Source organism: Phragmites australis, chromosome 7 (assembly GCF_958298935.1).
Source record: "Phragmites australis chromosome 7, lpPhrAust1.1, whole genome shotgun sequence".
Taxonomy (NCBI): Eukaryota; Viridiplantae; Streptophyta; class Magnoliopsida; order Poales; family Poaceae; genus Phragmites; species Phragmites australis.
In genome coordinates, this window is record NC_084927.1 from 1015423 (window position 1) to 1034155 (window position 18733).

The window sequence follows — 18733 nt, forward strand, 5'->3', positions numbered from 1 at the left end:
AAGACGGAAGAGATGGTAAGTGATGTTAGTTTATCTGAACATCATTTGGAAAATGGATATGCAGAAGCTAAGAACCTGTGTAAAATCGGTGGTCTAACAGTCTTTGTTTAGCTTTCCGTATGTTTAGCAAAGAGACATTGACTGTGTTGTATCTTCTGCTTTGCGCGTTTTGCTGCCACATTGGATGCACACGCGCAGTGGCGGTGCCAGAAAAAATACATACAGCGGTGGACCGGATGTAGGGGTGAGACAACGCCGCACTATCTTTCTAGTTATATTCGCAAACGCATACAACTCGAAGAATAAATTTAGAGGGAAACCGAACCCCATAGGTGCTGTGCAGCGGGTAGTGGTTACCCATGGAGAGCGAGCTCCGGCAGGAGGAGTCGACGGCGATGCAGGACCGGAGCCGTGCCCCCGCCACCACTGTGTGTAGCGGCATTAGCGTCTCGAGAGTCGAGACCCATTGACGCCACGGCCACCGACCTGCACGAACCCTGCTGAAGGCAAGCACACCTAGTGAAACCCATGCATCACTTAGTTAGATCGCCTGGTCAGTTAGTCAGTTTCCTACGGAGGATCCGGGCGGGGGAAGACGAGGCCTGCGGAGGGAGCAGTGTGCCAAGAATGTGGCCGGCGAGGGGCGTCAGGTGGAGCGCCGACCTCGCGACGGCGGCGGCAGAGCAGGCAAAAGATGCCAATTTTCCGTCTCTTGTTGTGGCCTGCTCCCACTCGTAGCCCGACATATCTCTAGTACATAAAACACGAGTTTATTCTCGTGTCAATTCTTCTCCCTACCTTTCTCCCATCTAATAAAAATCACTTAAAATTCAAATAATTTACTCACTTTTATCATTCACTATCGTCCTTAAGTCTCCCTGTTTCGTTACGACTAAGGATATGAGATCTATTTTAATAATAAAAATAAATAAATAAAATTAAAAGAAAAATTAGCGAATAATCTCTTCTTTTTTCAGATCTCATCCGAAATCAAACTATGACATCGCTTCCAACGTATTCGTTCAGTGGCACTCCGGACACATCCACATCTATATACCTTGAATTTATATTTAATATTATCATATCTAATATTTATATTTATATTGTAATATATGAGCACGTAGTAAGTAGGATTCCTATATACCGGTCAATCTGCTCCAGCAGATGCCTGCGAAGGGCCAATGGATGGACAAGATGCATTAGGGCAGGAGAGTGGTGGACTGGTTTGAGTGGGCCGGACAGGTGTTGCATGGGGATTGGTTGCGCGACGATGGTGGATGGAGGAGAATTGTTTGGATTTAAATCTTTAAATATGATTTTTCCTTAAACCATTTATGCATTTTTAATCCATTTGAACCATGTTATTATTTAGAATTAATGCAACAAATTGAGAACCAATATGAATATTTTTTTGTTTTTTAATTCAGCATTTTGAATATACTATTTCAACAATTTGAATGTAGTATTTCAATATTTGTAATATATTGTTTCAACAATTTGCATATAAAATGTTGAAGTAGTTTTTCCAAACTGTTGAGAGAGAATAAAGTTATTTCTTAAGAAAAAACTAGCATTTTAAGCTATCTTAGATGAAAGACATTGTCTTGTGAGATAATTAATTGTCTTGTGAGATCTTAAGAAATTAATAGCATACATGCATGCATTAAAAATTTATTTTTTAACAATAATTTGTTACTCCCATTTTAGATATTACCAAAAAATAAGATATTGGAAGTGACCTAAGGAATGAAATTTAATAAATATCTCTTCGTTGACCACATGACATAGTGTTTGTTTGGCTTACAATGTGAGGCACTAAGATTCTGTTTATTTTCTTTTGAATTCTAGATTCTGGATTGTCGATGGTGGATTGTAGAAACTCATCTTGAGTGGATTGTGGATTGTATCATGATCCAAGTATATATTTGCAGAATCCATTTTCAGAATCTAGCTGTTTGTTTGTAAAATTCATAATCTATAATTCAAAATCTAGAGGCAAACAAACAGAGCCTGATACGGGCTGCACGTGCAAACCAAACCTTGGCCCGCACACCTTCCCCTAGGTAGGCCAGCCCGAGTTGAATGGAACTCTTGGCCTGTAGCCTCTCCTCTCAACAGGTCGGCTCATGTTGTCCCGTTAAGTCATTTGCTAGCACACATTTAGCGTACCATAAGTTGTTTTGCGAGACAATGACATCTTTCTCTCACCTTTTTTTCTGTCAACTAATGTTGAATACAGGCTACCAACACTTAAAAAAATGAAACAAACATGAGTCATAATTGTGTAAAGGACATATGTCTTTATCAAATGTGATAGCTTTCGGAAATTTCAAAAACTCTATATCCATATATCCTACTGATACCAAGTTTACCAGTAAGTTTGCGAGTGAACTAGACAAAAGAAAAGCACATACTCCCTCTACTCATAAATACTTGACATTTTAGATAAGATTTAGTGAAACTTTAACTACTAATAACTTTTAAGATATTTAGTTTAAAAACATGAAACATATATGTATAGATTTTGTAACGGCTCAATTTCTAAAACCAAAAGGAATAAAAAATATTTTGACAAAGGGAATAAAAAGTTTTGCAAACCTAAATAAACCCTAAATGTATATGCATATATATATATATATATATATATATATATATATATATATATATATATATATATATATATATAAGGGGTATTCCTTCCTTTTTATTAAGAATATATATACTCATGATATACAACCCTAAATATTAGAAGTTTAGTTAAGTCAAGATGGTTGAAATCTTGAGATGGTTGGTTATTTACTAATATTTATTTGTTGTTTAACTTTAGTGGTGGAAACCTTTTCAAATGTTGTTTACTCATATGTTGTTTATTGCAAAAAAGTCATATTGCTATATTGTTGTCAAGCCTTCATACTTATATTATTTCCTCACAACTTGCAGAGTATGACATGTGCTCACACATGCTATCACCAAACACTCAGTTGAAGAAGAAATTGAAAAATTCGCTAGGTATGGATTATTCTAAGATGCATTCTACGTCGATCGTGCATGTGGAGATGTGGTAAAGGATTAGAGTCTACGTAGCTATGCTGCAGTTTTATTTAAATCTTGATCTTTGAAGGTCACTTTTGTAAGATGTTTGATGATGATTAAATATGATATTATAATAATATTTATTTATAAAGTCACTATATATTGGAATTGATTCCTGAGCTCAGCACATAGATAAGATCGGTTAGTTCCTTTGATTAGTCTCGATAGATTTGCTTTGAAAAAAAATACTTTTATAGTCTTATAACTTTATTAGTTTTTATAAATATATTCAAATAAGAACGAGTGGTCAAATGTACATATTGGTGATCATGTCATATCCAAAACTTCAGTATTTCTGACTAGAGGAAGTATATACCCATGTTGTGGGCCACGCAGCGAGCGCAAGTGGATTGGTAAGCATGCTAGTTTAGTCTTAGGGTCTATTTGTTTGGGTTAAAGCTTTTACAAATGTTGCTTCCAGCTTCTGACTCTAGAGTGGCTGCTTTTTCCAAAAACTAGTTCTGTAAAACAATATAACCATTTGGCAATCTTGCTTTTAGATAGCCTGACTAATGATTTTTTAGCTGAATGAAGTCTACAATATATGTAATGCCTCTGGCTATTTGAAGTGAATATATATTTTTTTAAATTGTTTTAGTGACTGTTGTTAATATTTGGGAGAAAAACTAATCTATAACATATATTATCCAGCCAAGATTTCGAGCCCTCTCAGGTGGTCTAGGTACTGTAGCAGTGGGCCCCACATATGTGTATGTATAAATATAGGGGTATATATATATATATATATACGTATACATATATTTATACATATGATATAATTTTATTTTTAGAAAATTCTAAAAAATATCGAAAGGAATATTAGTTATATTGATAAATCGACTGAAATAATCTAAAATGCAAAGAAAAATATATAAAACTAAAAAAATATGAAACAAATTTTTGTTAGTTTTGTATTACTGTTGTCTACATAGTGAATGTGTTAAATATTGATAAATTCATAAATAAGTATTGAGATAACCTAAATTAGTGAACCCGATTTTTTAGTCTTCTTTTGTCATGCGCTGTGAAAAAAAAGGGCGTGATGTAAGCGCGCCAATCAGACTAGTATACCAAGTACATATGGTGTATCTACACATACTCAATTGCTAATATTAGTGAATAGGTAACATTTAACTGATACTAACTAGTATATACCTCTAATCCTCTACTTGCAGATACACTTGACATTTTGACCACTTTATTTGTTTATAGATACTTGTCACTCCATGGTTGCCAATGCAAAATTCAGGCTGCATAGCCACGGGCATTACTGACAAATCTATAGCGCAAGAAGCGTGTCTCATAGGATTATTTTCCGCAAGAAGCGAGGCTTTCTTCAACCTCTAGGCTACCTTCTCAGCTCACATCAGAATAAGTTTAAGCAGGGACAGAACGCGGCATTTCAATATGATTTATGAGCATAATCCAAATCAGCAAAATAGTTTTGTTTCCTTGATCCAAACCACATCACTTTGCTCCCAACTATTTCGACAAATTACAGCAAACAAGAAGGCATCATCATGCCACTAATCAGTACTGCTCGGAGGCAGGAACAGCAGCTTACGCAAAGCAGCTCAATACCATTATCTCATAAAGTTGTTGCAACTTACAGCACACAGGCATTGTCATTGCTGCTTAGGAAGAAACCAAAGAAGAGAAAAAAAAGAAAAAGAAAAAGGGGAACTTGGCAGTGCCAGTAGCCTTAGGAACTTGGCATTATTGATCATCTGCCCCGGCACACGGAGCACTCGTCACTTCGTCAGGTATCAGGGGAGCTGGGCGTCCACCGGTCCAGTCAGCACAACCATTCCGGCCATGAATATGTCATCATTGAACGAGGATGAGGAGCCAATTGTGCTGTTCTCCTCTTCCTCTTTAGTAAAGATTTCTTGATCCCTGCAATTTCCACTGCAGAATGCTTTGTCACCTCTGCAAAGCACATTCAGGAAATTGTGTATTGCTTCTTGGTTCTTCCAACGAAACATGACAGTTCCATATTTTTTATCAGTATCTATCTAAATGCTACCCATTCCCAGTTCCTTAATTAAAGGAATGCAACCCGAGCCCGACAGACGAAGCAATCAATCTATCTATTTCAAGAGTTCATCTAGATGCAACTAATGAAAAATGCCCTAAAGAGCAAAATTTGCAGCACATGATCTAACACAAAAAGGATGGCAGGATACATAGGGGTAGAAAATAGATAGCATGTATTTGATATTCGTATCCGTCAAAACACGAATATGAATATCCGTATCCGTATTCGTTTCTAAAATGGATACTAAAATGGATGTATCTGAATTCGTTTTCGAGATTCGGATTCAAATGTGGATATCTAAATTGCTTTGAATTAGGATGTGGAAATAGATAATATCCGTATCCGCCAACCAGGGAACCAAATTTCCTTGAAGTTTTAGAAATTTCAGAGGTGAACAAAATTTATATATTCCAGTCCAATCAAATTGGAATAAATTTCAGTCAAATTTGACCCCCAAAAATTAAATTTCCAACATGAATTTCGAACAAAATTTCTAAAATTTTGGTAATTCCAGTAATTCCAAATGTTAACGAATTTTTTGTGCACTAAAATAAAAATTCTTGTCGTTAAAGGTATAGGATATTTGCATACAACTCGATCGAGTAGGTATTTGAATGTGGATTTAGATTCGAACAATCCAATTCGTATTTGCATTCGAGGATATTCAGATTTGTATTCATATTCATATTAAAATATAGATAAACAATATGAAAAATAAACTATTCAATCCGTATCCGATTCGTTTCCACCCCTAAAGATACATCACAATCGTTAGTTCTTCACTGTCATAACAAAAAATTGTTGGGATTGCATCAACATACCGATTAATGCAAGAGTCTTTGCCATCCAGCCAATACAGCTCCTTCGTTCACTTCCATGGCTTCCATGCTCCAATCATCAGGCACACGCACAGTGATGGGCTCCAAGATGCAGTCCCCAAAGATGCGGGTGGTCTTTGGGTTAGGACCGTGAGCAATGATGCAGGTGCAGTCCTGTGTCTGCTCTACCTCTATTGTATGCTACCTTATAATAGGTTATTGTAGATAGGTTTTAAATTTTATCATAGATAGTTATTAGTTCTATTTATATAAATTTATATGTGATATCGATCTCGTTACAGATGGTCATAACTCCGTCTATAACAGAGATATACACAGACGGATTTTCTGTAAAGCTATCTGAGAGTAGTAAGTGTCACATATGGTTTTTGTAAAAATGTACCTGTGAATAGTAAGTCATAAATGGTTGCTGTTAAAACCCGTCTATATATAATATCACAGTTTGATTTTTTTGGAAAACCGTCTATGTGACCCTTTTCCTCCGAGAAGCCATTTTGTTTCATGGCTGCACTCATGATATGGCATGTACACTTCATGATTCACAAACTTAATAGAACACATCATCACAGTCATTATTTACATATCAAACATTGACACATTATTCAGAACATCAATCATAGACATTTACATATCACAAAGGTTAAAAATATCACACAAATACACATCATATATTGTTCAGAATATATAAATCTAGCTAGCTATACATAATTCCTAGTTATACATATTTTGCTTCCAGAAGGACGAGATGCTTGATATCATTAACAACGTCTTCCAGAAGGATGAGATGCTTGACATCAGATGTCGTCTTCTAAAAGGATGAGATGATTGACATCATTGGTCGACGCCGTCTTCCAGAAAGATGAAATGATTGATATCATCTCAGCCTCCTGCATTTCAACACAATGTCAACCCAAGCATCATCTTCAATGAGCATCACGCTATCATCCGGATCACTCTCCATCCTGACTAACTCAGTCATGTCCTAGAACCAAACTGCATTTGTACCAAAATGACAGCCATGGTTAATCAAGAAATGCACGTTCAAACCAGTTTTGTAGTTCATGAAAATATCTCCATTGTGACGAATAATAATAGAGAAATTTTCTTCTGCAAGAATAGAATGTAGAACGCGATTCACAACAAAAACAAGGACCACGATGGGGCCCTTTCACAACAGTGAAGAACACAAAGCTCACACGACCAAAATCAACGCCAAGCATCCACACCGTGGAAGCAAGCATAGGAACAACCCCATCTTGCCAACACCTGATAGCAGTGAACTGAGACATTGCAGATATACGATGGAAACACCACATTACTCTCAGTTACACGGATCGAAACAAACCTAAAGAAACCCTAACAAAACAGCAAAGAAAACCTTATGATACTCACTTCATTGCAGTGAAGGGGATTCGGTGCCCAAATCTTACTCCTCTGATGGGAAAAAACCCTAGCTAACTGTTGCAGAATGGGCTCTCAAATGGCAACGAGTAGAGAGAGTAGGATAAACACTCCTCATCACTCTATATTGAGGGGAAATGAACGGGTTGTATGTCTGGGAAGCCAAAGATCTAGGGTAGACAAGTGGGTTTTGTATGCGGGAAGCTAAAAGAGCCAGTAGAGACGAGCGGTCAAATTTAAAATAGTACTCAGGCTTTTAAGTACATACGGTTTTTAAAAAATCCATCTGTGTCCATCATACAGACATAGACGAATCTTACAAGAAACTATTGATAATAATATCACAAACGGATTTATCTAAACACTGTCTGTGTCTGTAGAATAGTAACAGATGGATTTGTAAAAACTGTTTGTGAGTTCAGGCACACCTAGACGACGGTCTTATTATAGACATGCCTGTCTTAGTAACCGTCTAAGGCTATTTTATCAGCGACAGGTCCTAAAAAATCGTCTGTGACACTCTGTCTACTTTTCACTGACTTTATGGTAGTGGTGGACACAACCAAGATCACATTGATAGGGCGGGATGGAGTCTGGCGAAGAGGAGCCTGCAGTGGGAGATGTGGTGGGTGGGGGCTTGGTGGAGGAGAGGAGCCTGGGGCGTGTGTGTGTTTGGAGGGGGGGGGCTCGATGAAGGTTGAGGCGACAGAGAGGAGCTTGGTGGCCTAGATCTAATCACGTCTCATGAGGGATGGAGTCCAGCGGTGGTGCACAGAGAAGAGCAGACCACATGAATAGGGTTGGAGGGGTTCGATATATAAGGGATGACAATGGTGAGTCCAACTCGTAGAAGCCCGAGAAGCTACCCAAAACTTGCTTTTGGCTTACAGTGTAATGTTGTTTGTTTAGGTTTTTATATTGTAATGTTGCTTTTATAGACCAAGTTTGGCGAAGCTCCAACTCTCAGCTTCATGTCAGATCTTGCGTTAGTCTAAGATAAAATAATTTAAGTCTCTATTTTTAGAATTAAATAGAAATAAAATGACTCACACATATATCTTCGGTGTATCCACAAGCCTAGTTTCACAAATTTTTAGAGATATAAATACCCAAGTTCAAGAATTCTTAGAGCTAAAACTCTACTAAACAGATCCATAGTATAATGTTGCTTTTGCGTAGGGGATAGGGGTTTTTGGCTTCTTAAAAGCTAGGCACAAAATGTTATTGGTTTAGATTTCTGGCTTCTAATAAATAGGGCCTAATACAGCCCTCACGTGACCGTGGAGACAGACAATTGGACCCAACTGGTTGGGCCCTTCATCTACTGGTCTGGCCGAGTCCGTTTGATCTCCCTCTCTCATAGACTTCTTGAAGGACCAGATACGGTGGGTGGATATGGAGATACGGTGGAGAAGAGAAGCTTACCAACACCGCGAGTACGAGCGACATCAGAATAAACTACAGATGAAGCTACATGAGGAGGAGCACATCAGAAACACCGCGAAGGAGCGTGCCACGGCTCAAGCATGTGAAGCAAAGAGGGAAAGAAAGCAAGAGAGAGCCCGTTGCGCTAAGGCGGGGGCCCGATGCCTAAGAAATGGTAAATATCATATGTGCACTCAGTAGAGAGCATCTATTATACCTTGACATATTTTCATTCCCTAAGGCATGTTAGGTTTAGCAGCGGCACGCTATTAGGTTATTTTTTAGACATACCGTATATGTCAATGTTTGTTGTCATCTCTTTACAGTTATGGTCCATTTGCGCAGCGATGAAAAACCCCATGTCCTATGTAATATTTATCAGCGTATGTAAACTTCGTGCCGGGTTATATAATATTTGTGCTTCATAACTACTATTGTTCGACAAATTAGATTTTGTATTCTCATAAAGTCACTTCGTACAAAAAATTTCACACATTTTTACACCAACTAAACAAAAAAAGTTGAGAAAATTAATGTACAATATTTTTCAATTTACCGAATACAAAATCTATTAAAAAAAACTAATTATACATATAGTTCTACAGTTGAATTAAATCGAATGAAGATATCACCCGTTAAATGGACGAGAGGGAGGTTATCGCCCGTCAGCGGGTGAGTACAAGGTCACGCCTGTTGAACCTATTATTAAATGCGCTGCCAATCACGATCCATAAGGTGTCGTCCGTTCAACAGACGAGTTCTTATCCCCGTCCGTTGAACAACAACGGTAGCATAGATTTCATTATTTTTAAACGGACATATAATTTGAATTTTTTAAAAACGTATACATATAAAAATCATTCGGCTTCTGGAAGCTTCCGGACACCACCTGCTCCTTCCCCATTCCAACCGCCTGCTCGCCAACTACAAGAGAGAGAGAGGACAGAAGGCTCTGGAACCACCGCGAGCGCGCGCGCGCGCTCCCGAAACAGAGGAAGGCACTGGAACACCTGCGAACTCTCCTCCTCTCTGCATGCATCGATCCACCATATAAAAGCCCCCCATCCCCACTTGTTCGTCCGACCTGTCCAGTGCCATCGCATCCATCACAATCAATTGCAGTTTTCGATCGCCTCTCAGCAGCAGCGTACATCGCAGCAGCGACAGCTTCCCTGATCTCCTAAGAGCAGAGCAATGGCGTCGGCGGACGTGCAGATGAGCGGTGCGGAGACGGAGACCTTCGCATTCCAGGCTGAGATCAACCAGCTGCTCTCCCTCATCATCAACACCTTCTACTCCAACAAGGAGATCTTCCTCCGCGAGCTCATCTCCAACGCATCAGATGTATGATTCTTGATTTCCTCCTCCTCTGTTTCATCTATATGTTTCTTCTTCCGATGCTCTGTTTCGAGAGATGCTCTGCTTGCTTCGTGGAATCAATAATGGATGACAATGCAGGCGCTTGACAAGATCCGGTTCGAGAGCCTGACGGACAAGAGCAAGCTGGACGCGCAGCCGGAGCTCTTCATCCGCCTCGTCCCGGACAAGGCCTCCAAGACGCTCTCCATCATCGACTCCGGTGTCGGCATGACCAAGTCCGACCTCGTCAACAACCTCGGCACCATCGCGCGCTCCGGCACCAAGGAGTTCATGGAGGCGCTCCAGGACGGCGCCGACGTTAGCATGATCGGCCAGTTCGGCGTCGGTTTCTACTCCGCCTACCTCGTCGCCGAGAAGGTCGTCGTCACCACCAAGCACAACGACGACGAGCAGTACGTGTGGGAGTCGCAGGCGGGCGGGTCCTTCACCGTCTCGCTCGACACCACCGGTGAGCGGCTCGGCCGGGGCACCAAGATCACGCTGTTCCTCAAGGATGACCAGCTCGAGTACCTCGAGGAGCGCCGCCTCAAAGACCTGGTGAAGAAACACTCCGAGTTCATCAGCTACCCCATCTACCTCTGGACAGAGAAGACCACCGAGAAGGAGATCAGCGACGACGAGGACGAGGACGAAGCTGGCAAGGAGAAGAAGGAGGGTGACGTCGAGGAGGTGGACGAAGACGAGGAGAAGGACAAGGACAAGAAGAGGAAGAAGAAGGTGAAGGAGGTGACGCACGAGTGGGTGCAAATCAACAAGCAGAAGCCCATCTGGCTGCGCAAGCCGGAGGAGATCACGCGCGAGGAGTACGCGTCCTTCTACAAATCGCTCACCAACGACTGGGAGGACCACCTCGCCGTGAAGCACTTCTCCGTGGAGGGGCAGCTGGAGTTCAAGGCCATCCTCTTCGTGCCCCGCCGCGCGCCCTTCGACCTCTTCGACACCCGCAAGAAGCTCAACAACATCAAGCTCTACGTGCGCCGCGTCTTCATCATGGACAACTGCGAGGAGCTCATCCCGGAGTGGCTCGGCTTCGTCAAGGGCGTCGTCGACTCCGACGACCTCCCGCTCAACATCTCCCGCGAGATGCTGCAGCAGAACAAGATCCTCAAGGTGATCCGCAAGAATCTGGTGAAGAAGTGCATCGAGATGTTCTTCGAGATCGCCGAGAACAAGGAGGACTACGCCAAGTTCTACGACGCCTTCTCCAAGAACATCAAGCTGGGCATCCACGAGGACTCCCAGAACCGCGCCAAGCTCGCCGACCTCCTCCGCTACCACTCCACCAAGAGCGGCGACGAGATGACCAGCCTCAAGGACTACGTCACGCGCATGAAGGAGGGGCAGAAGCAGATCTACTACATCACCGGCGAGAGCAAGAAGGCCGTCGAGAACTCACCGTTCCTGGAGAAGCTGAAGAAGAAAGGGTACGAGGTGCTGTTCATGGTGGACGCCATCGACGAGTACGCGGTGGGGCAGCTCAAGGAGTACGACGGCAAGAAGCTGGTGTCGGCGACCAAGGAGGGGCTGACGCTTGACGAGGAGTCGGAGGAAGAGAAGAAGCGGCGAGAGGAGCGCAAGAAGGCGTTCGAGGACCTCTGCAAGGTGATCAAGGACATCCTCGGCGACCGCGTGGAGAAAGTGGTGGTGTCGGACCGCATCGTGGACTCGCCGTGCTGCCTCGTGACCGGCGAGTACGGGTGGACGGCCAACATGGAGCGGATCATGAAGGCGCAGGCGCTGCGGGACAGCAGCATGAGCGCGTACATGTCCAGCAAGAAGACCATGGAGATCAACCCGGACAACGGCATCATGGAGGAGCTCCGGAAGCGCGCCGAGGCCGACAGGAACGACAAGTCCGTCAAGGACCTCGTTCTGCTGCTCTTCGAGACGGCGCTGCTCACCTCCGGGTTCAGCCTCGACGACCCCAACACGTTCGCGGCGAGGATCCACAGGATGCTCAAGCTCGGGCTCAACATCGACGAGGACGTCGCAGACGAGGACGCCGGCATGCCCGCGCTCGAGGAGGGCGCAGCCGAGGAGAGCAAGATGGAGGAGGTGGACTGAGATGGCCGATCGATCGATGCTGATGTCGGTGTGCCCAATCTCAATCTTTGTGTGCTGCGTCAGGATGAGTCAGTGTTGCTATTGCTACAGGTCCCATTGTTCTAGTGGCAGTTTGCTACAGGTCCCATTGTTCTAGTGGCAGTTTGCTACAGGTCCCAGTGTTCCGTCACGATGTGTCTCGTGTCATGTTGACTTGGGTCTGACGTGTCATGCTGTTAGTCTTACGATTACGACACGATAAGAAAAAAATATGAAGAGTTCTCCTTGTCTACTCCAATAGTTTTTTTTTTACTCTTCACCACTGAATACAGCTGTAGTATCTGAACATGAACGCGCGCACTCACCCTCCACACACACGCACCCATCCCGCACACACCTATCGCACGCACATACTAGCCCTACAACTGCACACAGCTTGTCTACTCCAATAGTTGTCTCTTCTCTTGATTCATTTTATGTTATGTGTTCTTAATCTGCTTCCTCTCCCAACAACCAGAAACCGGTTGCTAGAATTTAGCAATGTCCAGTCCAATTGGAGTTGGACAACGTGACTGAAAGTTTAACATACAAATTTGATTAAACTGAAGCTTCAGCTTACGAATAATTTCTATGAATGATGATGTTTCCAACTGTGAAGAAATCTCAAACCGAATCGCAGACAGTCCTGACCTCTCCTGCCCAAATCGATGGATGATGGAGATGCTTCACTTGGTGTGTCCAAACGAGTCAAAAGTGTCTCCGTGTTCTAGTAATTTGCTAGGGCTGTGTGTCTGCTCTCTGTGGTCGTGAGCAGAAGTGTCTAAATGGGCCTGTCGGGTCGGCCTGGTACAGGCTTGGCAATGCACAGCCCAACAGGTCCGGTTAAGCAAACGGGTTGTGCTATGTCGGTCCGTGTGCCGGAGGTGCGGTCTACGGCACGGTCCGGGCACAGTTGTGGGTGGGCGGGGAGGGGTAGCTGACCAGGTTGAGGCGAGGGCGGTGAGGCGATCAGTCGAAAGGACAAGGCTGGTCAGGGCGGGGGCGGGTGGAGGCGCGAGTGGGGGTAGCCAGTGGAGACAGGGGTCGAGGTGGTTGGGAGGCGTGGCTAGCGGGGCGGGGGCAGGGCAGCGGGCGGCGCGGCCGGCGGGGCGGGGGCAGCTGGGGCTTAGCGGTGGGGCGACAGTGGCTGGATCGGGCTGCGCCGGCATGCCGTGTTGAGGCATCAGCCCCCTGACCTGGCTAGCCGTGCTGTGTCGGCCCGACCTGCCTACCCCTCGGGCCATGCCGTGCCTGGGTCATGCCTACAGTGCCGTAACTCGAGTCGGCCTAGTAGGCACAACCCAGGTGGCCAGCACTAGTCGTGTCATGTCATGGCATCATAAAAGAAATGATATGAAGAGTTTCTCTTGCCTGCCCTGATTTTCTCTTTCTACTTTCTCAAATTCCTGATTTCCTATTGATTAACATTGTTGTTCTCCCTCTTTCTCCTTCGTACTCTCCAGAACTCCACCCGACGCGTCATAGCTCGCCGCACCAGCCTCTATTTGTAACTCGTTGACATGGTTTTGGCAGGAGCAGTCGATGCGAACCACCTGTGCCTATGCTGGGCTGGGTCACCACCAACATGAGGGTGCTGGCATGGCACAGCTCAGGATGGTAGTGGGCTGGGTCAGGTCGGCTCCCCACGGGTTTGAGACCCGACGGAGGCAGGTTCGGGTGAAAAAACGGCCCCGTGGGGCCATCGGGTCAAGGCCCCGACCTGCGGGTCTGTTTTTTCACCGCAGGTGTCACCCAAAACCTAAAATCCTTGCCCCGCTCACACGACTTCACTACCCAGCCCACTCCTCCAGTCCTCCAGCCCATTGCCCACCCTGGGTGGCGCCCGGCTATTACTTAGCAAACCCTAGCGCGTCAGTGCAAGGTGCCCAGCCACCAGTGATCCTCTCACCCCACGCTGAGCCGCCAACACCGGAAGACGAGATGACGAGTTGTAGATCTGGAGGCTGGAGCACAGGAGCAGCCGAGGCCCGAGTAGACGAGCGACGAGACGCGTGTGCATGTGTGGCTAGCAACACGGGCGCTCGGCGCTGCGAGCGCATGGCATCGCGGCGGCACCTCACCCCCTCAGCCGCATCCAAGCCTCCAGTGCTCCCCCAGCCGTCTTATCACTCATCATTGACAGGTTCCTAAAATTTCTATCCATAGCATGCATGAAGATTTGGTGTTCTTGGGAGTCTTTTCATCCTTGTAAGGATTAAACAACAAAAGTGGGATCTGTTTGAATAGAAGAGATGCTCATTCATTGATTAGGGTCTGTTTGAACAAGGGATTTAGGATCTTGATTATTCTGACTTGGTTGGGGGACTGTTTGAACAGAAGGTATACTACATCCCATTGAACTCGGGATGAGCCAATGTGGATGTGGTGAATGATTGTGTCAAAATTGTACATATATTGAGATAGATGTGTTTTGTACTAAGGTGGCTGGTACTGCTTGCTCATTAATCAGCTATTGGGCTTGTGGAGCATCAGATCAATTCGGCCCGGGAGAAATAACAACACACTGCAAAGTGCAAAAGTGTATTTTGTATCATCCTAGAAACATCTATCTGCACAGAATAACATAATTTACTTCATTGCTTTGAGATAACATGCTGTTCTTCTTCATTAGGTACAAGCAAGTTGTTAGCATATATGTTCTTTATCATTTATTCAAACTCACTACAAGAAATCTGCTGAACGGTCACAAAATTAGTGATGAAACCATTTTCGTCATGGATTTTATTACGTTGCCACGTTAGACACTGATAGTCAATGGAAACCTAGTTAGTCCACGTGGGATCTGACCTGGAATCTGATGTGGCTGTATTTGTGATAATTTTTTTGTCATAATGTGTGCAAGGCCCATGAATTATGTCATCATAATGTGTGCAAAGGCCTATTTGCAAGCCCAAATTTTGTTGGACTTAGCCCATTTTGATTGCCTAGTCCACCGGGTTAATTTGTGGGCATAGCCCATTTTGCAGGCCCAACTTTTCTTTGGCTTAGCCCATTTTGCACACCCATTCAATAAAACAACAGCATTTACAAATTGTATTCATGTATACATTTTTCATCCATACAAGTATACACAATCAATTATACAAGTGCATGATTACTTAACCTCACTCATGAAGTTACAACAACAGCTGCATTCAGCTTTGAGGCAGAAACATCTACATTTCGAGTGTCCTTGTCATCTATGTCATCATCAGTTGAGGAAGTACATAATTCCCATTTATCACCCAGCAATTACATTGTGAGCTCGTAGATTCACAGCAGTCACCCATCTGAATATTTCAATCGGCACAATTGACAGTAGCTGCCACAACGAAAGAAGAAAGGTTAGGCTTAGGACCAAAAAAGCTTCTTTTGGTTTAATTCTAATGCCAGAGCATAGTGTAGAAATTAATCAACATCATTCGAACAGACAAGGTAATCAACAGAGAATTAGTAGGTATACATATAGCTTCTGGAAGTTAAAAAAAAACTCTGATTGCAAATACAAGTTGCCCTAGAGTCCATGCCAATATTTTTTGTTTTGTTTTGAGCATTGATATATACAGAAGTATGTAACCATATTAAATTGCTGAATTGATCATGAAAAAGTACTCCATATTATACAACTTTTGTGACTTAAACATACAACTACATAAATTAGTGGTTAAAACTGCACCTTACAGACCGTGTCAACATTCAAAACAACTTATACTAGTAATCAATGGTAGTATGGTCCCTAAAAATTAATTTGTCTCATCTAAGGACTTAGAGCAACTTCTTAAATGCTACAAGCTTGCTGCTTACTTTACAACTATCATGGATTAGAAAATTGGAAGCTATAGTCATGATATCAGAGGGATACACCACACACTTCTTGGCGACATCTCTAGCGGGCTTGGTGGAGGAGCCATCGACGGCCTTGTCATCGTATTCCTCGTCGGAGCTCCTCCTTATAGACGTGGTTCTCCTTGGCCTCTCCCATCCTAAGCAACACCAGAAAGCATCAGTCAATGCCTCAAACCCTAGAAAGAATCAATTAGAGGTTTTGGGTATTTGGAAGGGGGGAGGCAAGCAAGAGGCTTGAGGATCCGAGACACATGAATCCGGTGGGTCACCAGCGCGATGGACGACAGAGGGGTCTAGGAGGAGCCATCGCCGGAGTAGTTCCTGACATCGACGTGGTCGGAAGGCTAGCATTGGGTGGATGGTAGCAAGGTTCAAGTCCACGTCGTGGTCAGTTAAGGATGAGCACTCCGTTGGGTTTGCCTCTACCGAGGGAGAAGCCCGGGGAGCGGCTACGACGGCAGCAATGTCGTAGGCGTCCTCCGACATGTTCTGGTGGGGCTCAGATCTGTGCGTACCATCTAACACACGCCGCCGAGCGTGGAGGAGATGAGGGTGGGTGCGACGTCATCCGAGATTGGGGGATTCGATGTCATCCGGCTGCGGCATGTGTGTGTGTGTGTGTGTGTGTGTGTGTGTGTGTGTGTGTGAGAGAGAGAGAGAGAGAGAGAGGCACGAAAGAAGATAAAGCTGCAGATCTTTTTAGCTGAATGGCGAGGGAATCGTCCCACGCTCTAATTTTGATATTTCACTCCCATAAGCATGGCACGCGCCATTTTTTTCACTTGTGCCACGTGCCCTTTTTTCGGCTTGTGCACATCTCTACGGGGCCTCTCTACCCTAATTGAAGCTAGCAGAGTTTAAACTCCACAAATTTTATGTTAAATATCATGTTTAAACTCTTTAAACTTATGTTAAGTTAATTAGCTGAGGTGATGGGACTTTGAAAACTGGTCTAAAATATTGTAAACTTTAAAAACTTTGAATGTGACATAACACACATACAAACAAACAAACAAAAACAAATAATACCAACAAAAATGCAAATGAAATCCAAAAATTGTGAAACTAATGACGGAATCGGCGCAGGACGGCGAGAGGCGACGGGGAGTATGTGCGCTCGAATGAAATGTGGAACAGACGGTCAATATGAGTCAAACGATATGACATGTGGGGTCGCAAAAAATGCTAACACTGGAAGGTCCGCTGATCGCACCTAAGAAAATGCCAGACAAAGAGTCAGAGAGCTAAAGGAATAGTGCTCAAATGAGACGATGAACACCGGATGGTAGGATGTAAGCACTGGACAAATCGCCGGATAAAGGCACTGAAAATAAGGTTCTACGGAATGGACAATCTACTAACTTTGAAAAACAAACGCCAGACAAATGCACAGAATCCAAATACAGTGCACAAAACAATGACAACACTGGATTGTCTACTGAGTAACACCGAATAAAGACATAGTAGAGCCAAATGGCACTGCAGGCGATATTAACACCGAATGAGTCCCAAAACAAACTTGTTGCTCTAGCCTGCAACTGATAGGTAGACCACAGATTTATGTATGTATAAATTTTAGATGTCAAGGACTCAACTCCCTCCATAGCTCAGTGGTAGTGCTGACCCTCCTCATCCGATCGGCCCTAGGTTCGAACCTTGGGATGGGTTGTTTTTATTTTTATTATGCCTCCCTAATTTTCACCTCATACTTGCATGTGGAAACCTGGCTGACTGGTGGATCACGCTTGCTTTGTCCACGCCAGAATTTTATGACAATAGAACTTTGTCACAGGTGCTAACCGAACTCTTGTGACAAAATTGTTTCATCACAAACTTTGGTATATCGGCCCGTGACGATTTTTTTTTTTTGGCCTTAGTGACGGCTGTACCACTATTTATCACTAAAACGCAGGGTTACAGCCCTAAATTAATTCTTATGACACATAGAAAAAATATCATAAATCAATAACGGTTTACAACATTGTCATATAGTTTTTGTTATAGATTAGCAGATTTGTTGTAGTGACTGTTGCAGTGTTGCTGATTATTTTCAGGAATTGATGGGTGTGACAAGCTACCCTTACAAGCTGATCTCATTTTGCTTACCAGCTGCAGTACAACCTGATGGATGCATGTGTTTCTTATGCTTTGGAGTTTCTAGAAATCATATTTTGTATGGGTGTGCAAAAGTCAAATAATCTAATTATCTACCTTGGTAATCATAGTGAATTGTGAGCTTTTGAACAATGTTGTCTACTTATCTTCTAGCTGTGAACCAGTGAAGTTAACAGTACACGTGTACAACTGCTATCGTCAATTTCTTAGTTGTGGCGTGTGAATTGTGATTTGCATTTGTGAAGCCAAACAATCCAATTATTTTGTATGGGTGAAGCAGTACAACAGCTTACAACTGATAGATTTTAAGAATGATGATTGTAGTTTGCAGATTGCTTATAGTTGTGCCTTCTGATTTGTGAATATGTAAGGAATAAAAGCATGCTAGCCGGGTTTCGGGTCCTTGCCAGGGCCGGGGGTGGGGGTGAATTTGCACCCGATTTGATCTTCGGGTCTAGGTCGGGTTTCAAGTTTTGGGTTGGGTGCGTTCTTGCTACACCCGACCTGCCCTGTT

The 18733-nt window shown here is 43.5% G+C and overlaps 1 protein-coding gene across 1 annotated transcript; it reads left to right on the forward strand.

Moving 5' to 3' along the window:
- The first annotated feature begins 9726 nt into the window (after positions 1–9726).
- LOC133923823 (heat shock protein 82-like) lies at positions 9727–12511 on the forward strand. Its single transcript, XM_062369092.1, has 2 exons — positions 9727–10140; positions 10255–12511. Exons 1-2 carry the CDS (start codon positions 9991–9993, stop codon positions 12238–12240), a joined length of 2136 nt encoding a protein of 711 aa, XP_062225076.1. The 5' UTR covers positions 9727–9990; the 3' UTR covers positions 12241–12511.
- Positions 12512–18733: the final 6222 nt, after the last annotated feature.